At 33.4% G+C, this 20,098-nt stretch overlaps 1 protein-coding gene across 6 annotated transcripts; it reads right to left on the bottom strand.

Annotated features, from left to right (window-relative positions):
- Positions 1–7,052: 7,052 nt before the first annotated feature.
- On the bottom strand, positions 7,053–17,404 carry LOC145053102 (nucleoporin). Of its 6 annotated transcripts, none has more exons than XM_079001081.1 (10): positions 17,250–17,404; positions 17,023–17,146; positions 15,890–16,346; positions 9,706–15,770; positions 8,845–9,622; positions 8,116–8,765; positions 7,889–8,027; positions 7,720–7,801; positions 7,531–7,636; positions 7,053–7,451 (listed from the first exon to the last, which is right to left on the bottom strand). In XM_079001081.1, exons 2-9 carry the CDS (start codon positions 17,071–17,073, stop codon positions 7,534–7,536), a joined length of 8,325 nt encoding a protein of 2,774 aa, XP_078857207.1. In that variant the 5' UTR covers positions 17,074–17,146; positions 17,250–17,404; the 3' UTR covers positions 7,053–7,451; positions 7,531–7,533. The 6 variants fall into 6 exon arrangements, with proteins under 6 accessions (XP_078857207.1, XP_078857208.1, XP_078857209.1 ...); XM_079001082.1 differs by having other exon boundaries at positions 9,706–15,759; positions 15,894–16,346; XM_079001083.1 differs by having other exon boundaries at positions 9,706–15,759; positions 15,903–16,346.
- Between the last annotated feature and the right edge of the window lie 2,694 nt (positions 17,405–20,098).

Genomic DNA, 20,098 nt, shown 5'->3' with positions numbered 1-20,098 from the left:
TCTGATTTGCTTGTACCTTAAAAATTCAGAAATCGATTTTCTCAATGTTTTGTTTTGATTTTCGAAACTGGTGTGCTCCACATTCCTCTGATTTTCAAACCTCAATTCCTTGTTCCTTCATAAATTAGAAATAAAAAAACTAAGCAGAAGAAAAAGAAGTAAGGAACCAGGAAAAAAATGGAAATACCTTAATCCTTATCTTCTCCTTCTGATTTCGAAACCTCAACATTAATTTGAAGCTTCTAAAATCTTATTTTCGAGAAGAAAGAAGTGAAGAACATTTTCTGATTTTTGAGACAAATTGTAGGATGTTTGTTTTATAATTTCATGAAGAAAGAAGTAAGATTGCTAATTGCTTCATTTCCTCTAAAATCATTGATATTAAGAAAACAATATACATAAGCAAAGAAGAAATAGAATCGTTTTTTGTATTTCCTCTGTTTGGCCAATTTTTGCATCAAAATTTCATATCTTTTAGGAGGTGTTTTTCGTCACACGCCTTCAGCTTTACCTCTCATGCCTTTTCTTTTTGTAGCCAATTTTTCTTTTTTAAGTGTCAAACGTACAGTGAAATTAAAATTATATTATTCAACGCTTATTATCATTTTTTGTATTTCCTCAGCTTCACTAAATCCGGATGCATTATTGTTATTTTCTGTATTTTTCTTTTTGTCCCTACCCATCGAGCGGACAATTTCTTCTAACTCAAGCTTGTCATTTTCATTTAAGTCTAACTCGACACGAGCATCGGAAGAAGTTGTGTAACTGGTCGATGACGTTTTTTTCTTGCAGCGGCTTCAGCCTCTTTCTTTTGTATATCTTTCCATTTCAGAGTAAATGCTAAAACTTTCCACTAGTCATTATATTTGAATGGTGTTCATTGTTTCCCTCGCAAAATAATTGATACGCCTCTTGGATAATTTCTTCATCACTTTCTTCATTTTTCCTTTGGCTTTTTAGGTTGTTATTCAACTCGTACATCTTTGTAACATTCTTGTTAATATCTCCAAAGTTTGTATTTAATTGGTGTTTATTACGGTTGTCACCATGCCCATTCCTTCAAGAAATCATTTGGTAATACATAGAAAAAAATGATCAATCGATTATGCATTTCCTTCATTTACATCCCCAGATATGTTGACCCATGCTTTGATATGTTGACCCATGCTTTCGTCAACACCAATTATTCCCTCGAAGTCCACCCTTAAGGGGCTTCCTTTACTATAGTAGTCATCGCTTCTTTCCTTTGCCGCATGGAGGGTTTGGTTTTCGAAGATGTCTTCAGATGAGGGGGTTGACTTTCATGTATGGAGTCGTCATCCGACTCGTTGGGGGGGGGGGGGGGGGGTTGTGTTTGTGGCTCATAGGGGGTTAGTTATGTGGCGCGAGATGAGGTTAGGTTGGCGAGATATGGTCGGAAAAATCACGAAGTTGTTGATCATGTTCGGTGTAATATTTGGCATTAACATGAGATAATATGATTGACATTTTGATATTGAAATTGTAGGAATGGGTGAATAAGAGCGTCTAATAAGGGACAATAAATCAAAATCAACAATTCTAAAGGTAAAAAAATTTAGTATGTATGCTTGGACTAGAAGCACAAGATTTTTTTCAACTAGTTTTTGGGGTGGGGTTATTAGAATCCATTTTGTTGTAAAAACGATGGAAAAAGAGAAGATGGGTGAGATTGAAGGTTAAAAAAAATTGATATACATACATATATATATATATATATATATATATATATATATATATATATATATATAAGGGGGAGAGAGAGAGAGAGAGAGAGAGAGAGAGAGAGTTAGGTTCAAATGTTTTCAACAAGTATTGTATGCCTCTAACAACCAATCAGAAATAAGCAAAAATAAAGGGAAATCTCCAATAAAGTCTTAAAATTTTGGCCCAGTTTACGTTTTAGTCCTAAACTAATTTTTGTTTACGAAAAAGTCCTAAAAACCGGCAAAAACTTGCATTTTTACCCTTTTTGACCGGTTGGAACCGGTAACAAATTAATTTGGGACTATTTCATAAATTGAACCAAAATATTGGGACTTCTCCGCAAAAAAAAATTAGGACTTTTCTGCAAACAAAAACTTTATTATTATTATTATTATTATTATTATTATTATTATTATTATTATTATTATTATTATTATTATTATTATATTAAAAATATAAATAAGTGTTTTAAATTCGTTATTATTAATATTTTTAATAATACATTTAAAAAAATATTAAAGAAATTTTTTAAAGGTGAAAGTGGTGGTGGTGGTAATGTTTTAAGAATTGAAATCATTAATATATGATTGTATGTTCTCATTTTGTATATAATCATTTGGCATTTCTTATTATTGTTTTCATTCAGAATATTAACACTTAACAATTTAAAAGAAGTTGTCTATTTGTAAAATTGTTTATAAATAGTTTAAGATAAAAGAATTTCTCACTTTGCATATAAATTTTTTTAAGGTAGAAAGATTTCTTTTCAAATCCAATAGATCCACTATAAATATTTACATTGGTTGCCAATATCAAATTTCAAAAGTATTAATTACAATATCTTATTTAATAAAAATTAATATGACTTGTTTTTCTTTATCACATTATATTTGCTATTTTTCCAATAAAACCACATGAATAAAATAATGAAAAAGAGCAACACACATGTTGGTAATTCAAATATTTACACATAAGACATACACGCATAGCACACGCTCACTATTTATTAACAATTTGAAAATTCGCTAACTTCTTTTAAATTGTTAAGGGTTAATATTTTGAATTAAAAACAATAATAACAAATGTGGAATGACCATATACAAAGTTAGAATATACAAACAAACATTCATGAATTCAATGTTTAAAGAATTATCATCCGCTTCACCTTCACCCTTAAACAATGTTTTTAATATTTGTTTTATTTAAATGTATTTATATATATTATTAACAATATTAATAATAACAAATTAAAAAAGTAGTATATTTATTTATATTTTTAATAAAATAATAATAATAATAATGATAATGATAATACAAATAATAATAATAAGGTTTTTGTTTGCAGAAAAACCCTAATAATAATAATAATAATAATAATAATAATAATAAAGTTTTTGTTTGTAAGAAAGTCATAATATTTTGTTTTTCTGTAGAGAAGTCCCAATATTTTGGATCAGTTTATGAAATAGTTCCAAATTAATTTTTTTACCGGTTCCAACCGGTCAGAATGGGTCAAAATGAAAGCTTTTATTGGGTTTTAGGACTTTTTCGTAAACAAAAATTAGTTTAAGACTAAAACGTAAACCGAGCCAAAATTTTAGGATTTTATTGGAGATTTCCCCAAAAATAAATCCAATAATAAATTAGAAAAGGGTATAATAGTAATCTTGGGTACATTTAATTTTGGTAAATATTTAAAATATTTAATGTCCAGGGAAATTAATTTGTTAACCCTAGAAAAACACTCACCATTCATCCTTAAATTGCTTCGTTAATCTTCACCAACGACTCCTTCATGATACTAGGAGAAGAAACCAGCCATGTCGACCATAATCACCTGACACACAATACAAACATGAACCCTAATGGTGCCCAATTCCAATTCACATTGAGCCCTAAACTCTCCACAGTTCGAGCCCTAAAATCTCCACTATCAATCATCAAGTTTCCAGAACCATGACCACGGATAAATTTCTTCTCCAATTAGCCTGTAAGTTTCTTTTTCTTCTAATGAACTCATTTTTTTATTTAATCGATTTTATGTATTTGGTTTTGGATAAATGATTTTGTGAACGTCATTTCTGAAAAATCGTTGAGCAATCTGTTTGGATGTATTTCTTTGCATTTTATTTGAACCAAGCTGGTAAGTTCTTTCCAATTAAGATCTCCTATTTCTAAAAATTCACTGGTGGAATCGGATATACGCTCTCTTAATTCAAGTTTGGTATAGCTATATTTGATTTCTGATTATCTCAACATCTATAATCGATTTCTATCAATTTTCCATGATATCATGAATCTTTCTCCTGCTTTCAGTTCAATTTCTAGTGTTATGAAGGTGTTTGGTGTTTAATACAACTTGTTGAAGTTGTTTGACATTGTATTTCAAGGTAAAGTTAGGACAATTGAATAATGCACAGAAGGTGTTTGATAAAATGCATAAGAGATGTTTCAAGCCAAATTCTCAGTGATTGACTAATTCCATATTTAAAACATAGTTTCTAGTAATCTTAGACATGGATTTTGTTATATTCTATGTATTCTGCCATATTCTATGTATTTTATGTATTTTGTCAAAATGTGTTCTATGTTCTATGTATTATGCCATATTTTGTGAGAATGTTTCTGTCATATAACATGTATTCTGTCAGAATTACTAATAACATATATTTTATGTAATATGTATTCTGTCATATAACATTTATTTTGACATCTAAATGTTCGATGAAATGTCTATATATAAGACTCCATCTTTTTTCATTGCAGTTTTGGGATTACATGATTGTATTTCATATGTTATACGTATATTGGTTTTTACATTTTTTTTTATGATTTCTTTGTCTATTTATAAGGATCATGGTCTTTGTTGATACACACCTAGCACCCACATTATTATTCTAACTTCATTAATTGTTTTAGATGAATTTTGGTTTGTTTGATGATAATGCCTAACAAGTGTTTGTTAAAATGCCTGAAAGAGAATCTAACAAATTTAACATTGTGGTATGCATTCTGTCAGAATTACTAGCAACACATGTTTTATGTAATTGTTTAAAAAGGTAGTTAATTTGTTTGTGTATTATTTTGGTTCTATTTGTGATTTTGAATTCCAATTTCTATTATCCCTCGTTATTGTATATTAATATTAGCAGTAAATACGATACTTTTGAATGTATTTTTTGTATTCTGTCAGAATGTATTCAGCCAGAATAAAATCTATGTATTCTGTCAGAATGTATTCTATGTATTTTATCATATTATATGTATTCTACCAAAATATATAAAGTGATAGTAATTGCAAGTAACATGTTTTTAACCATTATTAGTTTTTGTTGTATTTGTGATTGGAATGGCTGGAAGAATGCGTTGAAGACTTAATAAGAATAACTTGAAGAATGAATAAAGTTTGATCATACTCACAATTTAAGATTGTTGTTATTTTATAAGAATTTTATTATTTTTGTTGATCTTCTTTTAGAATATGTATAATTATATTAAAATGTATGAGACATTTAGTCTGTAAAAATATGTATGAATTTGTATTTAACTTCGGATGTATAAGAATATATTAGAATGTTGTTATTTTTCAACCTCGAATTTAAGATTTTTGTTATTCTTCAATAATATTCTAATAGAATAAAATTTTGAAAGAACATCATTCTAACAAAAGAAAATATTCTAACAGAATAAAATCGGTTATGTTTACAAATTACGTTAGAATTAAAATTGAATTAATTAAAAAAATTCAGATTTTTTAAATTAGGATAATTAATTATCCCTAAAAATCCGAAAATTTCCTTTTATAAATGTAGTTAATTGTCCAAAATACCATTTTGTTAAAAATTATGTGATTATAGGGTACATGTTATCCCATTGTAGTATCATACACTCTGAAATCATGTCAATTGATTAATTTCATCCGTTGATCCAAATCTGTGTATTCTGACACACAATAATTAGTAAAAACAAAATAACCTAAGCTTTTATATATATATATATATATATATATATATATATATATATATATATATATATACACTAGGTGTGAGACCCATATGTTATACGGGTTTGATAAATCAAAAAATTAAATATGAAAGTTTAAACAAAATTTTATTTAAATTTAAAATTTAAAATTTAAAAGGAAACATATTAAATACTATATGAGTACTGATATTGTAATTTATTGATTATTTTCAATTAAAGCAATTGTTAATTGAGGTGTAAATATGATGCCTTAATTAAAAAAATATAAAAAGAATTAGAAAATGACAAATGGAAAAAATAATTATTCAAAAATACCAAAAAATGACATGTGTTCAAGTTAATAAGAGAATGACATGTGTCAGAATTATTTTCATTTATTAGGGAGGATATATATATATATATATATATATATATATATATATATATATAATTTAATAATTATTTGAATATTATTATGTATTAATCAAAGTATTATTATTGTTATCTATGTTTAATAAAATTCAATCCTAATTTTCATACTTTTTTTAGCGTTGATAATACCGGTTACTTTCCAAAATCATTGTGAAACAAAACATTTTTTATGTTATTTGAACAATTTATTTGTATTAATGAATTAGGATTGTGCTTTTGCCATAATTATGAAGCTTTATTTATGTTTTATAATTTAAGTGGTATTACTTTTAATTATATAATTACTTAATTGATTTTAAATGGTTAACCCATTTATTTAATAGGTTAGGTCGGAAACTATAAGTCAATACGATGACAACCCATTTATCTAAAAAGTTAGATTTGGTTGAAATTTTGAACCCAATTATCAAATAGATTAAACCCGAACTCAACCAAATTTGACCTATTGTCACCTCTATTTATGAATAGTGTTTGCTCATGCAGTGGAACTAACAAATCACCCCACCCCACCGCACCACACCGGTGTAGGTACACGTTGCAGCCTAACTAATTAGATATCAATAATAGTTATATTAATGTTCAAATCTATTTCTTATTTATGAAATTAAAAGTACATTGCTACATAAATTATTTGACTTTGTGGAAAATGCATGTATTATGAAAATTATGCATAACATGTGAAAAATGCATAATACATTATTATTTGAAAAATGCATAATACATATGTATTAGTAAAGATTGATTTATTACAAATCACATGGAATAGTGGGTTGAAAGTTAAGATGATGTTTCTCTTTGACTTAAATAACCTCAACAAGAACATAACTTAATCCAGTAAACTATAAGTTAATATTTCTTTTTCATTACACAGTAAAAATAAAAAACTACTAGTAAAAGCCAAGAAATAAGGGGTATAAGTATAAAAAAAAACATGTCAAAATCTGTGTTTCATTGCTTAAACAATCTTTGCAAACATTGATTATAAGTAAATGTAAAAGCCCAGACATATAGGGTGGGGTATAACAAAACTACACATATATGCACTTGCCTTCCCTAAACAAACAATATATTTAAAAGGGCCATTCACCTCCACATGAGAGTGAGAGAGATGAATTAGGGTTCTTGATTGTGAGGCAAAACTGTAAAACTTCAAATAGATGCCCAAATTATTGGTAAACTCTTTTGTATATCACTGAACAAGATATAAAGATATATATATCTGTGATTTTCTGATCAAATATGGAGAAATCACAGCTACTTGTGCACATCTTCACCTAAATTACGAAAACAAACCAATCTAGGGTTCTTTTCTTTCATCCACAAATGAGAAACTGCATATCAGAAAGAAAATGATTAAACTGCATAACAATCTTCATAAGAAAAATAAAAATATGAAATGAAGAATCTAACCACTCAAACTACAAAAGCTGCAAGAAGTGCATGCATCAAGGCCCAGTAAAGAATTAGACTCAATCGCAGAACAGGCTGTCTCTGTAATGCCCTATCACATGAAACCCTAAAAAAACAAAACATACCATTTTCACAAATCAGAAATCATAAATTTCATAGAAAAATCACACACAGAATGAAAGAATATACCATAAGCCATCAATGAAGTTTGTAACAGGCCTAGTGAACTTTGGGACAAGTTTTGATGTCGTAAGAGACTTGAAACCATGAGCTGAATGAACAAAAAACAATTAAAATAAAATAAGAATCTATATTAATTTCATAATAAAAGAAAAAGAAAAGAGGAAAAAGATAATACATTTATCATCATCTTCATCTTCTAACTTATCCTTTTCATCCGAGTCCACATCATCTATGGAAATGGCAAGTTGATCATTATTTACTTTTCGCAAGCTTCTAACTTGAGATGTTGTCCCTTTCGGTTGCCATGTATTAATCTTCATCAATTAAAAAAAAACAAATAAACATTATTAGTAAATAGTAATAGTAATACACAAATAAATGAAAAAAAGGGTTTAACTTTACCACAGGTTCAACTTCCACAATTTCTGATGTGATAGATGTTGCTCCTCTAGCAGATTCATCATTATCTTGATGCAAACTCAATCTTGATTCTTGTTCTCTCATGGAACTTTCAAGAATCTCTCTTTTACTCCTTTCAATATGCAATAGCTCATCTTTACTTTGTGCCACCTGGCGTAATTCTTTCAATTCAGAAACAATAGTTGTGATTTGGTTCTTGAGTGTTTCTTTATATTCATCAACTTGATTGGATTCGCCATTGTTGTCATCAAGATGCAGATCTTGTGTTTGTAACCAAGTTAAAATGTCTTGGATGGAATCCAATCCTTTTTTGTCAGATTCCAATGCTTGTAAGGAATCACCTGTGCATCTTGTGATTTCATCTCTCAAGAAAGAGATTTCAGAATCGCGTTCTTGAAGCTGGGATTGAAGGTTATCGATTTCAGAAACTAGGGTTTCTGAGAGATGATGAAGTTCATCAAATTTGTTGACTGTGATTGAAAGTTTCTTTAATGCTTTTCCACGTGCAGCTTCGGTGTTTTCCAAATCATGATCTTTTTGTTTCATAAGTTTTTCTAATTCTGTGATTTTGTTTGTTAAATCTTCCATTTGGGCTTCTTCTTCATCAAGCGCTTGTAATAAAGCTTCAGCTTCTGCAACAACAGAAAATCAAAACATGTTTAAAAAACTACTATCTTGATAAAGATTTTTATAAATTTAATAATCAGTCACCTTGTTCTTTTGATGTTAAAGCATGTGTAAGTGATTTTACTTTTTCTTCTTGACTTTCTTCTACCTCTTTTACCCTTTGTTGTAATGCTTTACACTCAGCATTCACAGCTTCCAATTGCCCTTTTAAGTCATTTACTTGAGTTTTGGAAGATTCGAGTTGTTGTAAGTTGCTCATGGCAGATGCTTCAGCTCGTTTGATCTGATTGACCAAGTCAACACAGATTCTATCCTTCTGAACATCTTTTTCAGTCAGCTCTTTCTGTAAACTAGAAATTCTTTCCTTCATTTCCTTTAGGTTCGCTTCCATATTTTCAGTCTGAAAACTGTGAAAATCCTTCACATGTGACAACAATCTGTTCACCATATTCATGATTTGTTCTTCAGAAACAGAAAGTGTGTCTCCTTCAATGAACAACAAGGATTCATCATCTGAAACCATTTGGCCTTTGACTTTTTCCATTTCAAAAACTGAATTCTTGCAAGCTTCATACAGCATTGAAATGTGTTTACATAGGGCTAAATTTTCTTTCTCTTTCTGTTTATTAATGGATTCAAGGGAGGATTTACTGGAAGTCATTTCCTTATGAAGAGTCGACACTGTCTCAGATAAAACAATAGCTTCTTCATGTAAGGATTTTGAATGGGCTTCCAGTTTTTCTTCAAAAAGACTGATGTTAGATATTAAATCCTCCATGTGGGTCCCAACAAATCTCCATAAATCAACAATCTCATCATCACTGTGTTCCTCTTCTCTTTTGGTGTCCAAGAAAAGGTTATCCTGAGAAGAGAATCTAATTAGAAACATAAAAGTGTATTTCTATAACATGTAATTTTACTGGAAATCAGTATTGATTAGTTTACCTTGGAATCCTTTCTGAGAGAGGTGTTTGAAGCATCACTTGATTCCAACAATGATTTAACACTGGATTCAAGATTGTATAAATGATCCAAATCTTTGGGCAAAACATCATTCACAAGATTGTAGATGTTTCTTAATTCTGGCTTTAATTGTTCAAAATCAGATTTCAAATTCATCAGTTCTTCAAACTGGCTACTTCTTTCATCCAAATGAAGAGCTGACAACTGTTCAAGATGTGAGAGAGAATCCCGCATGGCAGCTTCTGCTGAATCTTTTTCCCTTGATAGCTTTGAAATCTCATCAACAAGATCTTCATTTCTTTCCTGTACTTCATTCAGCTCTTCAAGAAGTAATTCAGCAGCCCTTTTTGATTTTCTTGAATCTTGTTCAGCAGACAAGATTCCATCATGTAAATCGCGACATTTTTTCTCAATTTGTTCAAGTTTTTCAATCGGGTCATTATTTTTCGATTCAACCCCAACATCAATCTTTCCCAAAGCACTTAAAATCTCTTCCACACGATTTTTCAAGAACCGGATTTCAGAATCTTTATTTTCCACCAAATCTTGGAGGGTAAACAAGTCTTTCATCTTTTCTTGATGTCCCAAAAGTGTATTTTCACGAACTTTAATCTCGGAAGTCAAACGTGCCACCTCAGCGGTCAACTCATTGATGGTTTTGAACGATTCCTTCATCTTTTCTTGATTGTCCGAAAGTGTGTTCTCGCGAACTCTGATCTCGGAAGTCAACCGTGCCACCTCAGCGGTCAACTCATTGATGTTTTGCTTCATGGTGTCTCGTTGTTGGACTAAAGATTTCCCTTTTCTAACTGCAACATTTAACTTCTCTCTAACTACACCAGTCTTCTGCTCTTCTTGAACAAGTAACTTCTGTAATTCTTGATTCTTTACCTCTAATGCTTCAACTTCATTGACCAAAGACTGACTTTTTTCCATGTGTTTATCCCTTTCATCCTTCACTTGCACTAAATCACCTTCAATCTCCTCTAGCTTTTTCTCCAAGACCTCTAACTGTTCAATGCTTCTTTCTCCCGAAGGGTATTTTGGATATTTTTCTTCTAGCTTCCTCAGCAAACCTTCGAGACACTGAATATCATTCATGCTTGAATCAAAATCTTCCATTTCTGGATCTTGAAGCATGTTCTTCAATAAATCCTGCAACCGCTTTATTTCACCATGAACATGGTGTATCTGCTCTTCATCCACATGTTTCTCATCTAACTTTAATTGCAATGCATCGATTTCATTTTTTAATTTAACATTCTCGATTTCGTACGATGAAACTTCCTCATTGATTTTATTATAATCTTGACTTTGAGCCTCAAAACGAGCTAAAATCTGGTCTCGTTCATCTGTAACTGACTTAAGATTTGCCTCGAGATCAAGTAATCTTCTATTAGACTCTTCAAGATCAGCAGAAAGTGACCCATGAACCTTTTCCAAATCTTGCTGAAGAAGGGCACAACGGTCATTTGCCTCCGAAAGAACAACACATAACCAATTGATCTTATGATCTAGCTCTGATGATTGCAAATGCGGGGGCATATTTGTCTTTTCCAAAACTTCTTCACAACGCTGCACAATCCTACTTTTCTCCATTAACGATTGTTCAAGGAGGGCACAACGGTCATTTGCCTCCGAATAAACAACACGTAACCAATCGATCTTATGTTCTAGCTCTGATGATTGTATATGCGGGGGAATATTTGTCTTTTCCAAAACTTCTTCACAACGCTGCACAAGACTGTTTCTCTCCATTAACGATTCTTCAAGGAGGGCACAAAGGTCATTTGCCTCCGAATGACCAACACGTAACCAATCGATCTTATGTTCTAGCTCTGATGATTGCAAATGTGGGGGCATATTTGTCTTTTCCAAAACTTCTTCACAACGCTGCACAAGACTATCTCTCTCCATTAACGATTCTTCAAGGTGGGCACAACGGTCATTTGCCTCAGCAAGAACAACACGTAACCAGTCGATTTTATCTTCTGGTTCCAATGATCTCAAATGCAAGGGCATATTTGTCTTTTCCAAAACTTCTTCACACCGCTGTACAAGATTATTTCTCTCCATTAATGATTGTTCCAGCATCTCATTTTGCTCAGCCAACTCATAAAACTTATTCTGAAGATCCTCATAGTTTCTTCTTAATTCATCTGAAACCGGTTCCAAATCTTCTTTCCATCCTTCTAAAGGACCAGAACCAGGATACGAATGAGCTCGCTCAATTACACCCGTTTGACTCGGTTCATGGGAAACCGATTTTGCTAACCAATCAATCTTGTCAATAATGTCTCTGTCATGGAAGTGTTCCGGAAGGTCCAAATCTTCTAGAATCTCTTCGATTCTCTGAAGAACAGAATCTTTTAACAGAAAAGATTCTCGTAATGCAGTAGCTGAATTCCGAATGTAGGAGAGCTCAGATTCAAGAGCTTCCATTCTCTCACCAGCTTCAGAGTATGATTTAAGCTTTGTTTCAAGCTCTTGAAGTGCAGCATCTTTCATTGTAAGATTCTGCTTCAGGGTGTCACGTTGTTGAATTAAACCTTTCCCTTTTGTAACAGCAATATGAAGCTTTTCTCTCAAAGCAGAAACACGATTCTCAGATTGATGAAGTTCTGTTTCTTTTATCTTTGTTTCAGATTGAATGACAGCAATCTGTTCAATTGCAGACCTCAAACTTTCCTTATAAATGGAGCTTTCGATTTCATATGGGATGATTGAAGAGGTTAACTGGTTTACTTTGGTCTGTAACTCCATCAATTTCAAATCCTTGGCTGGATTATTAAGCTTTCTGTTTGATTCTTCCAAATCTTTTATTCTTCTCAACAAATCCAAATTGTATTCTCTGTTTTTTGCTTCGAGTTGTGCACGTTCACGAAGAATCATTATTAATCGTTCGATGAACACATCATAGTTGCTGATTTCTAGATGATCCAGCTGTTCATTTCTTGTATCATCTTCACTTTCTTCTGTAGAACCATTCACAATTTTCTGAAGGTTATCAAAGACTTTATGTATTACATAGGCAGCAAGCTCATTCGTCTGTTCTAAATCCTTGATTTTTTCACTCATTTCCTTGTAAGAATCTGAAAGTGAGCTACGGGTTTTGAGAGAATCTTCAAGCTTTTCTTGCAAATCTTGGATTACTTCAATGGCTGCATCAACAGAAGTAGCTACACGAGCAAAGATATTGTCACCCACAATTGCTTCACTTGAATGAATGACGGAAATGCCCTCAATAGATGCATCAAGCTTTCTGTGAAGCAGCTCCAACTGGTTACTAAAAGAAGCCATGCCATCCACCTGTAACTGCAATTCATGGATTCTTGATTCAGAGTTGTGAAGGTTTTCTGTAAGCTCTGAGTTTTGTGTTTTAGTGATGATCACTTCTTGCCTCAAGTCTTCACACAAATTTACAAGATCACCCTTTTTGGATTCAACCGTGTGCACATATTGCTTCAGAACCTCATCCAAGATCACATTTTTCAAGAATATTTCCTCAAAACTATTACTCTGCTCTTTCATGGCTTCCATGAGCTCTTCTAGTTTCCCATGAGAGGCTCTTTCTTCAGACTTCATTTTCCAATCATCCAATTCTGTAACCTTAGCTTTGTACATGCCCAGATTACTAGTAAGAGTAACATTTTCCTCAGTGAGTTTTTCAAGCCTTAGGGCACTGTCTCTTGATTCATTCATGGACTCCTCATATTCCACCTGAAGATTCTTCAATAAAGTTTTGCAGCTTGTTAACTCTGTCAAACACTCCTCCTTTTCGAATCTTAAATGGTCCAAATCTTCTCCAAGTTTGGTTCTTTCCTTTGTTACCAGATCAAGATTCTCACTTAAGTTAGCAATTTCTGACTCTAAACTTTCCATTAACTTCTTGGATTCCAATAACTCCATGGAAACTTTATTATTCTCCTGGATAAAGTGATCATTTGCTTCATTATTTTTACTTCTTTCCTCCCTCTCTGAAGCAAGAACCTCTTCTAATTTCTTCCAGTCACTTAGCAGTTTGTCCTTTTCAGAAACATACTTTTGTTTTGCCTCTTCCAGTTTCTTCATTTCATCCATTACAAGAGCAAGAATTTCTTTAACATTGACTTTTTCAACATGTGCTGATTGCAGTAAAGATTTGCACTCCATCAAATCTTTACTCAACTTTTCATTCTCCAGAATCACATCTCCTTTCTCCTTCTCAAGTTTATCTTTCTCCTCTGTCAATGAAGCAACATTGACATTCAGGGTTTCATTTTTCACCTGCAAATCTGAAACCAAACTCTTACTATCAACCAACTCAGATGACACATTCAACAGTTCAGTTTCCAATTCCTGGATGCGAGAAGAAGACCAGTCTAATTCTGTTTTTGAGAAAGAAACACTCATATCAAGCTCCTCCATTTTGTTTGCAAATGTGTTCAGTTCAGATCTACATTCGGCAATCTCTTCAGAAAGGGTTCTGTTCTTGCCTTCAAGATCAGCAATGGAAGTAATAAAAGATAATTTCTCATTCTCCCATTGAAGATGGTGCTGTTCAAACTCCTTTCTTACATCCCTTTCTTCACATAGCTGCAAGTGAACCAATTCTTTTTCAAAATTGTTGATATATAACTGCTCTTTGAGTTTCTCTGGGAACTCAGCAGAGCCAGACTTCGTATGAATGTCTACCACTACATCTTCATTAGTATCACCGAAATCAGCGATTGCAACTTCATGATCAGAAGATGGAAGAAGCACAGAAGCAGAATGTACATCTGCATCAGTGTCACCGGAATCACCAATTGCAGGTCCAAGATCAGAATATAAGAGCCCAGAAAGAGAATGTTCATCTGCATTACTAACACCGGAATCACCAACTGTAACAGAATGTACATCTGCATTAGAATCACTGGAATCACCAATTGCAGGTCCATGATCAGAATATAGGAGACCAGAAAGAGAATGTTCATCTGCATTACTAACACCAGAATCACCAACTGTAACAGAATGTACATCTGCATTAGAATCACTGGAATCACCAATTGCAGGTCCCTGATCAGAATATAGGAGCCCAGAAAGAGAATGTTCATCTGCATTACTAACGCCGGAATCACCAACTGTAACAGAATGTACATCTGCATTAGAATCATTGGAATCACCAACTGCAGGTCCCTGATCAGAATATAGGAGCCCAGAAAGAGAATGTCCATGTGCATTACTAACACCGGAATCACCAATTGTAAGTTCATGATCAGAAGATGGGAGCCCAGAAACAGAATGTACATCCACATTAGAAACACCGGAATCACCAATTACAGGTCCATGATCAGAATATAAGAGCCCAGAAAGAGAATGTTCATCTGCATTACTAACACCAGAATCACCAATTGTAAGTTCACGATCAGAATATGGGAGCCCAGAAACAGAATATACATCCGCATTAGTTTCACTGGAATCACCAATTGCAGGTCCATGATCAGAATATAGGAGCCCAGAAAGAGACTGTTCATCTGCATTACTAACACCGGAATCACCAATTGTAAGTTCACGATCAGAAGATGGCGGAAGCACAGAAGCAGAGTGTACATCTGCATTAGTATCACCGGAATCACCAATTGCAGGTCCATGATCAGAATATAAGAGCCCAGAAAGGGAATGTTCATCTGCATTACTAACACCGGAATCACCAATTGTAGGTTCATGATCAGAAGATGAGGGAAGCACAGAAGCATATTGTGCATCTGCATTAGTATCACCGGAATCATCAATTGCAGGTTCATGATCAGAAGAAGGGAGCGCAGAAGCAGAATGTACATCTGCACTAGCATCACCGGAATCACCAATTAAACGTTCTTGATCAGAAGATGAGGGAAGCCCAGAAGCAAAATTCACATCTGCATTAACAAATGCAGGAAATCCATCACGCTCTTCACTAGTTTGTTCTATTGCACTGCTTGTAGATTCTTCCATCTTAGCATCTTCTTCAACATCCCCCGAATTAACTTGATTCATGTCCCCTTCAACATCTATCAAACTGGTTCTATTATCTTCCTGCAATGTCCCTAACAAACAAACAAACAAAGAGATTTTGGTTATAAACCACAGAAATATGTTGATTTTAAAACCCCAATTATATGGTGGTAAGAAATTGTAATTGAGAACAAGAGAATACAGGCACAACCTACATCTGGTACCTGATCTTCCCCATGTGCAGCAATCATTTCACCTGCTTTATGAGCAAAACTATCATCAAGTACACCCTTCAAACCAACAGATAAACCACTTTCAAGTTTTCCTTCAATATTAACTATTTTTGGAGGAGAAAAAGTTGGTATCGCATCATCAAGATTAGAACTTTTCAGATCTTCATTTGAGACTGAATCATCAACTTTAGAAACTTCTATTGGTGCAACTGATGTGGAGGAAGGATCAGGAGCTGCCACATCAGCATTAGTAGCTACAGAGGTATCTGTGGAGGCTTGTGGAGATAATTCAACAAGCTCAGTGGCTGAAACTTGTTCAGGTGATGATTTGGCAACAGATGATGAGTCACCAACAAACACATCACGTTCAGGTTTATTGGCCTTACCCGAGGATTTACTGCCTTTACCATCCTTCTTTTGCCGATACTGTTGAAGCTGATAAAGCATAACAAATAATGTCAAAACCAAATTTCAAACTCTTTTAAGTTTAGTCAAAAATTTATAATACTTTAAAGCTACTCTAGAGCACCAGTGCAAGTATACAGACTCTATGCTGACATAATAGCAGTGCCATTTGGATATTCACATTAGGTGGCAAGATGAAAGGGAGTGTAAACATAGAGATAATAATAAGGGGGTATTCAGATTTATGTTTTCAAAGTCCTTGAAGATTTAGAATCAAGGTAATGGGCTAAATCCGATTACTTTGACCCCAAATAATCAGATAATCAGTTTTTTCCAAGCAATGCACATCCAGACACATCCTAAGATTAAGCAAAAGTAAAATTTTGTTATGGAAGCCATGGCTAGTTTTCTATTGCAAAAAGAGCATCACAGCTGTTTCATATAAATGAGTTTTAGGGTTTAAGAAGCCTTGAGCATTGGTACAGGATTTTCCCCCTTTTACAATGTCAAAAATTGATAAAACCTAAGTGCTATACGAACGAGAACAATCAAATCTTCCTTCATTTCAGTAAGATACAACAGTAGAATCAATCAAAGCAGTTTATTTCCCAATATTTCTCTATTCAAGCAAACACTAACTGTCGATTCGTAGTTCTAACTAACAAATCACAAGTTTAAATTACATTAAAATTTACCCAACACTAACCTTTTTACGGCCAGCAGCGAGCAGATCGGTCCTGTTTTTATTTTTGTCCATCAACACTAATTCTTTTAAATCCTCAAACCCAAATCATGATATGGCTCTCAACCCCCTTGTAGATGATTGAAACCTGCAAATGCAGCAATTCGACATTAGAACAACCACGTAGAAGCTAAAAGTCAGAGGATTAATCGATCCCAGATCACGAAAATGGAAAAAGGAATTGAAGTAACCTTCGAGCAGGTTAAGGGATTTGGATGGATCTTGTGGGCTGGGGGGGATTGAAAGCGTCTTTTGTTGAGATCTAAAGCAATCGATGGTTTTTTCTGCGTTTGGGTGACAAAAATGCCGCTGTTACGTCTTGGAAGGGTATATTTGAAGATTACGCTTGCCGTGTCTGTTCTACCATAATATAGGTAGCGCATTACGATTTGTTCTATCTTTAATTTTGTTATTAAAAGGGTGTTTGGCTAAATTTAAAGAGTTTAAGTAACTTTTAAATTTATTATTTATAATAGTATGGAATCGAAAATCGGTCATTTTTTGATAATTTATTATCTTTAATTTATAAAAAAAAATTGTGACTTATATTTAAGTTATTATCCTTAACCCTAAAGTTTTTTTTTGAGTGTTGTGAGCCCTTTTTGAGTGTGTTTGAAGCTCTTGGAAGAAGGAGAAGTTTGGTGCAAGGTGATGATTCAAGCACAAGCCTTCAAATCTTGATTATTTGCATCATTTCTAGCATATTGTGGGTATAAAGTTCTATCCTTACTTAATATTTTATTAGATCTTTTTTTGAGTTAAGTTTTGATGTTTTTAGCCATGTTTGGGTGATTGGTGGGATTGAAGGACGTCCCAAGTGTTATTCTTCCGGATCTATGGTTCTTTTGAGCTCTTTTGGCATAAAGGTGTCAACTTTATGGCCTAAGGGCTTCATGCATTCATTAAGTCCTTCTTTTGGTCTCTTTTAAGCTTTTGAGCTTCTTCTAAGTATGAATAAGTGTAAAGTTAGAAACTTTACATGGCCATCTAGCCTCATATGGTCAGATCTGCATCTTGGAGTTGTGTCCTTGTGGAATAAGTGCTTAATGATTAAGTCCTTACCCTTCTAAGTTTAGGGTTTGGGTTTTGAACCCATTTTGGTGGTTCTTATGGGTATGGTTGGGAACTTTACCCATCTTAGGGTCATTTCAGTTAAGATCTAAGTGGGAGAAGTTGTTAGTTTTGAATATATCGGATTAATGAGTTAGGTTGTTTGGTCTCAGGTGAACTCGACGAATTGGACGGCCAACTCGACGAGTTGTTTTGGTTTTTCCCGTTTTGGAGTTGGTGTGGGTCCACTCGGCGAGTTGGATCGGGTTCTTCCTGACTTTGCAGTTGTCAGAGGACCTCGACGAGTTGAAGGACAACTCAGCGAGTTGGGTCAACTCAGGCAGTTGACCTTGACTTTTGACTTATGCCTTTGATCAAGTTTGTCCCACGGGGTCTTTGAAGCAATATGAATTGGAAATGTGGGCTTAGGATAAGGCCGGTATGGGATTGGGCCCAATTTGGAAAATTGGGCCATTAGTGGGCTTTCATGGATTTTGTGGTTTTGGATATTGTTGGTTTTGGGCTTGGGCGTTCGTTATGTATCTTATTAGGCCAGTCGTAAAATGGTCATTTTACCCCAAGTATGGATTTTGGATCATGGTTTGGATCCTAATTGCTAATTGGGTGATATTTCGGTATTGTTAGCTCGAGGAGTTGTCATGGCAGCAGTTACGGATTTCTTGCAGTGAGTTTCAGCATTCGAGTTGAGTTTCCTTACCAAGTTTAGTGGGTCGAAGGCCCCAATGTCGGCCCATGTTATGTTATGTTATGTTATGTTGATATAATGATAATTGTCTTCGTGATTCTTGCATGTACCTATGTTTATATGCTAGTGGACTAAGGTCTAATGTCGGGCGGAGCCCGATGATTATCTATATGTTATGTATATTATATGTGTATGTGTTTATATGCTTTCCGAGCTCAGCTCGATGATCGGGCGGGGCCCATTGAATGTTTACTGTATGTTTGGTATGTGGTATCTTGGGGAACTCACTAAGCTTTGTGTTTACGGTTTTTAGTTTATGTTTTGGGTACTCCAATTTTCAAATGAAAGAGCTCGGGACGATCGCAGTGCATACACCCGTGTTTTCCTCAATATGTTATCTTTGGGAATGAGCTCTGATAAATGTTTTTATTTAAATGTTTTTTCAATGTTTGGACAAGTCATAATGGTGTTTTGTTTATAATAAAAATGAAAATTTTACTCTGGATTTTTGGGATGCTACAACTTTCATGTTTATATTTGAACAAGTAGACACGGTTATCGTTACAATAGTAAATAGTAAATGTAATTGAGGTCATTATTATTTCATACATGGTTCTACAAGGTCAACCCACATTAGTATGTATGTGTATTGGTCAATCTTTGGTAATTTCACTTGAACATTAAAAAAGACATAAGTCATATTTTACATAAAATATGATTTACATTACTCAAATTGTTGGGTTTCTATGCATCTAAACATACTATCATGTGCAGTGGAAACATAACAATAATCTTATGTGTTCATGCACCCTAAGGATTTAAGTTTCATATTATTACTGCTACTCCACTAACTATAAAACATAAAGAACGAAGAATAACATACATCTTATATAGCCATTGATCTTCATGCTTGAGATCTTTTCCTCCTCAAAGTTGTTTGGATGAGAGGAACCAAACCAGAATCCATCTAATGGTATCACACCCAATGAATATCAAAAAGAGAATAAAAAGAACTAGGATAATGGTCAATTTCACAAACCCTAATAGGGTTAAAAATCATCCCTTATAGAGGGAGGAAGATAGTAGGCGAATTTGTCAAACCAAGGTGCCAGGAATTATATGACAACCCGAAATTTCTATCATGTACAATAGGTCAATTCAATCAAAGTTGGACTCGTTTTGCTATCTTTTAGCACTGTTTATGTAACGTCCAAAAATTTACAACCAATTTAAACTTTTCAAAAACAACCCATATTCATTAAGTTATCACAAAAAGGTTTTCAA

This window comes from Lactuca serriola, chromosome 5 (genome assembly GCF_051521515.1).
Source record: "Lactuca serriola cultivar US96UC23 chromosome 5, Lser_US96UC23_V15, whole genome shotgun sequence".
NCBI lineage: Eukaryota > Viridiplantae > Streptophyta > Magnoliopsida > Asterales > Asteraceae > Lactuca > Lactuca serriola.
The sequence above is the reverse complement of the archived record's forward strand: the minus strand, read 5'-3'. Positions and strand labels throughout refer to the sequence as shown.

Excerpts from the sequence above, each read along its gene's own strand:
- LOC145053102 (XM_079001081.1), bottom strand. The coding sequence starts at position 17,073 with ATGGACAAAAATAAAAACAGGACCGATCTGCTCGCTGCTGGCCGTAAA. Across the intron at positions 9,623-9,705 it reads CTCTCAGAAAGGATTCCAAG|GATAACCTTTTCTTGGACAC; the intron begins GTAAACTAATCA and ends TTCTCTTCTCAG. Across the intron at positions 8,028-8,115 it reads TTGTGGAAGTTGAACCTGTG|ATTAATACATGGCAACCGAA; the intron begins GTAAAGTTAAAC and ends TAATTGATGAAG.